Source organism: Anneissia japonica, unplaced genomic scaffold (assembly GCF_011630105.1).
Source record: "Anneissia japonica isolate Jap-2015-1 unplaced genomic scaffold, ASM1163010v1 scaffold310095_len2549_cov336_single, whole genome shotgun sequence".
NCBI classification, from domain to species: Eukaryota; Metazoa; Echinodermata; class Crinoidea; order Comatulida; family Comatulidae; genus Anneissia; species Anneissia japonica.
The window spans coordinates 1-2,549 of NW_022745339.1; the positions used below are offsets into that span (position 1 = coordinate 1).

Here is a 2,549-nt window from a genome sequence, read left to right on the forward strand (position 1 = left end):
GTGGAAAATCCTCTTTTCAAAATGAAGTCCCTCACTGAGTGTAGTCTCAAAGGAAGTGTTGACCGCCTCCTTTGCCATGGCAACCACTAGTTTGGAATTGCTGGCTATCTTCTCAGCTGTTTTGATGGCTTCATCGAGAACAACTTCTTTTTTGAAAACTTTGCTTACTAGACCTAGGCAACAGTAACAAACATAAATGGTCAATCTTGGCCAATTACACAGAATATGCAATGGGGTTAACTTTTACTGCTCTGCCAAGTTGTTGGCCTACATTTAGGGCAAAGTAATTTTTTATTCATCTAAATATCAATGTAATATATGAATTGTCCTTAAAAATTGTAGCTGATTATAGAGACCCATCACAATAATACACAGTACAAGGCAATAATATATAGTACATAATAATAAATTCACAAACTACAGTAATTCTTAGCATAACTTCCGTAAGAAATCTCAATAATAAATCAACAAATTCCAAAAATAAATAAAATAAAATCAATATACCAATATTATTAGGCCTAATTTGACAATTTGGTAAATTTTGGAATGTAGAGAAAATTATGTCATAGCTAGTAAATATGGCCCCTAGAAATTCAAATCAAACAATAAATTATGTTGAACATGAAATAATGATAATTTAGGCTAATATTAATGTAATTTGCTAAAAAATTAAGTGCAAATGTAAATAAAATAATAGTATTTTTATAATAATCACATTCAATTGTGCACCAGCCTTAAATTGCTGGAGAACAGTGCTGTGGTGTTTGGTTTCATTTGTGTTGCTTTATTTTTTTTTCTCACTTTCTGGTCTCTTCTGTTAGATGCATTTCGTCGTCACAGTATATTAGTTAAAAAATACGCAAAAAGCACTCTGATCTTCATGAAATAGCGCTATACAAATGATTTAATGTATGTATGCACTACTAAGTAAATAGTACATACATACATTACATTATTTGTATTGATCTGGTGGGGTTGCCTGCTCTTGCACTGATTACCAGCAGCAACACTTAGCATGTGGACCTAATGACCAGGCAAAGGAACTGCGATTTTTAAGACCGCAAGGAAGAGGTGCATTATAAATGACTGTACCAGTACCAGATGTATGTACTATTAAGTAAATAGAATGAGAATATAAATATATACGTACCTGATCTCTGTGCTTCCTCGGCTGAGATACGGTCCCCTGTCAATACCATCTCCATGGCTTTAGACTTGCCGATGGCCTTGGTAAGTCTTTGAGTACCTCCGGCACCTGATCATGACAGTGTTAGAAAAGCAAGTAAAACAATGTGAAATATAATAACCTTTAAAGTCAGGTTCCATATGTTGTACAATGTGATTTTATGAGAAACTGAAGGAGTGTTTGACACAGTAATCAGGAATAGATAAGATACAGGTCTGAATATTTAAACACTGGAGGAAAAAGGACATTACAACATATCAAAGTTCCCGCTGGAGCCTGGCATTGTCATATATATTACAGACACTAGAAACTTTACTTATGATATTGCCACCATCACATTTAATAATATATATTTCGTGTTTGTGGCAAGTCAAATGGCTGAGCAGTAAGGTAGGGGCACCACTAACAACAGCCCTACCATTGGCACCGATTCCAGCTACTCCTCGCCCAAAGTTGGTTAGTAGAACCATGTCTTCTCGGATAAGGATTTAAAAACGGGAGGTTCGGTGTACACATCTGGCTCATGTGCATTTTAAAGAACCCATTGCATCTTTCGGAAGAGTAGGGGTTACCCCGATGCTATGGTTCATTCAGCCCGTCTTAGCGGAATGAGTGTGAATAAAGCGTCTCTCTACGGCTGCTGCAATAATCACGGACCACACCCATACGTAATTCAGTACAATGGCGCTGAAAGTTATGGGTTATTCTCCTACCTTTACCTTTAGGTGGCAATGGTCTTCTTGACATCATTTACAATGAGCAATTATCCTCTGTCAGTACAACAATCTTTTCACAGCAATTGGTGGTTAATGTAAATAAACATTTCTTACCTGGAATTGTGCCCAGTAGTATTTCTGGTTGACCAAACTGAGCATTATCGCCAGCATAGATCATGTCACACATCATAGCAACCTCAGCGCCTCCTCCTAGCTGAATAAATAATTCACAGATATGTATTTCCAATATTTATCACATGCATCAAACCATTTTCCGAAAAATATATATGCAAATGACTATGTATACAAGATAGCATATTGAGATGTAAAAAATGCTATAAAATGGAAATCACCAAGTGGGGCCGATCGAGATAACACTGCCCTAGGGAATTTTTGTGTTCTAGACGCCTAAAAATAACCTCTGAGGCCTTTTGGGCGATCAATGTTTCCTTTTTCTTTCTTTCTTTCTTTTTTCTTTTTTTTTTCCCTCCCAAAAGGGGGAGGTGGGAAGTGGGGGCCACCCCTGATTCTGTGCGAGAACTTGATAATGTGATGCCACCTGCTGATTGATCATTCCAGATCATTGAAAAGTACTCACTGTGCACGCCTTTACACATTGTGACCAGTGGCGTATTCAAGGTGATTAC

General features: G+C 37.1%; 1 protein-coding gene across 1 annotated transcript; it reads right to left on the reverse strand.

Moving 5' to 3' along the window:
* Positions 1-5: 5 nt before the first annotated feature.
* LOC117119940 (enoyl-CoA hydratase, mitochondrial-like) lies at positions 6-2,162 on the reverse strand (the record flags this gene model as incomplete). Its single annotated transcript, XM_033264918.1, has 3 exons — positions 2,017-2,162; positions 1,151-1,255; positions 6-173 (listed from the first exon to the last, which is right to left on the reverse strand). Coding segments are annotated over exons 1-3 (349 nt in total), but the record flags the coding sequence as incomplete, so codon positions are not given.
* Between the last annotated feature and the right edge of the window lie 387 nt (positions 2,163-2,549).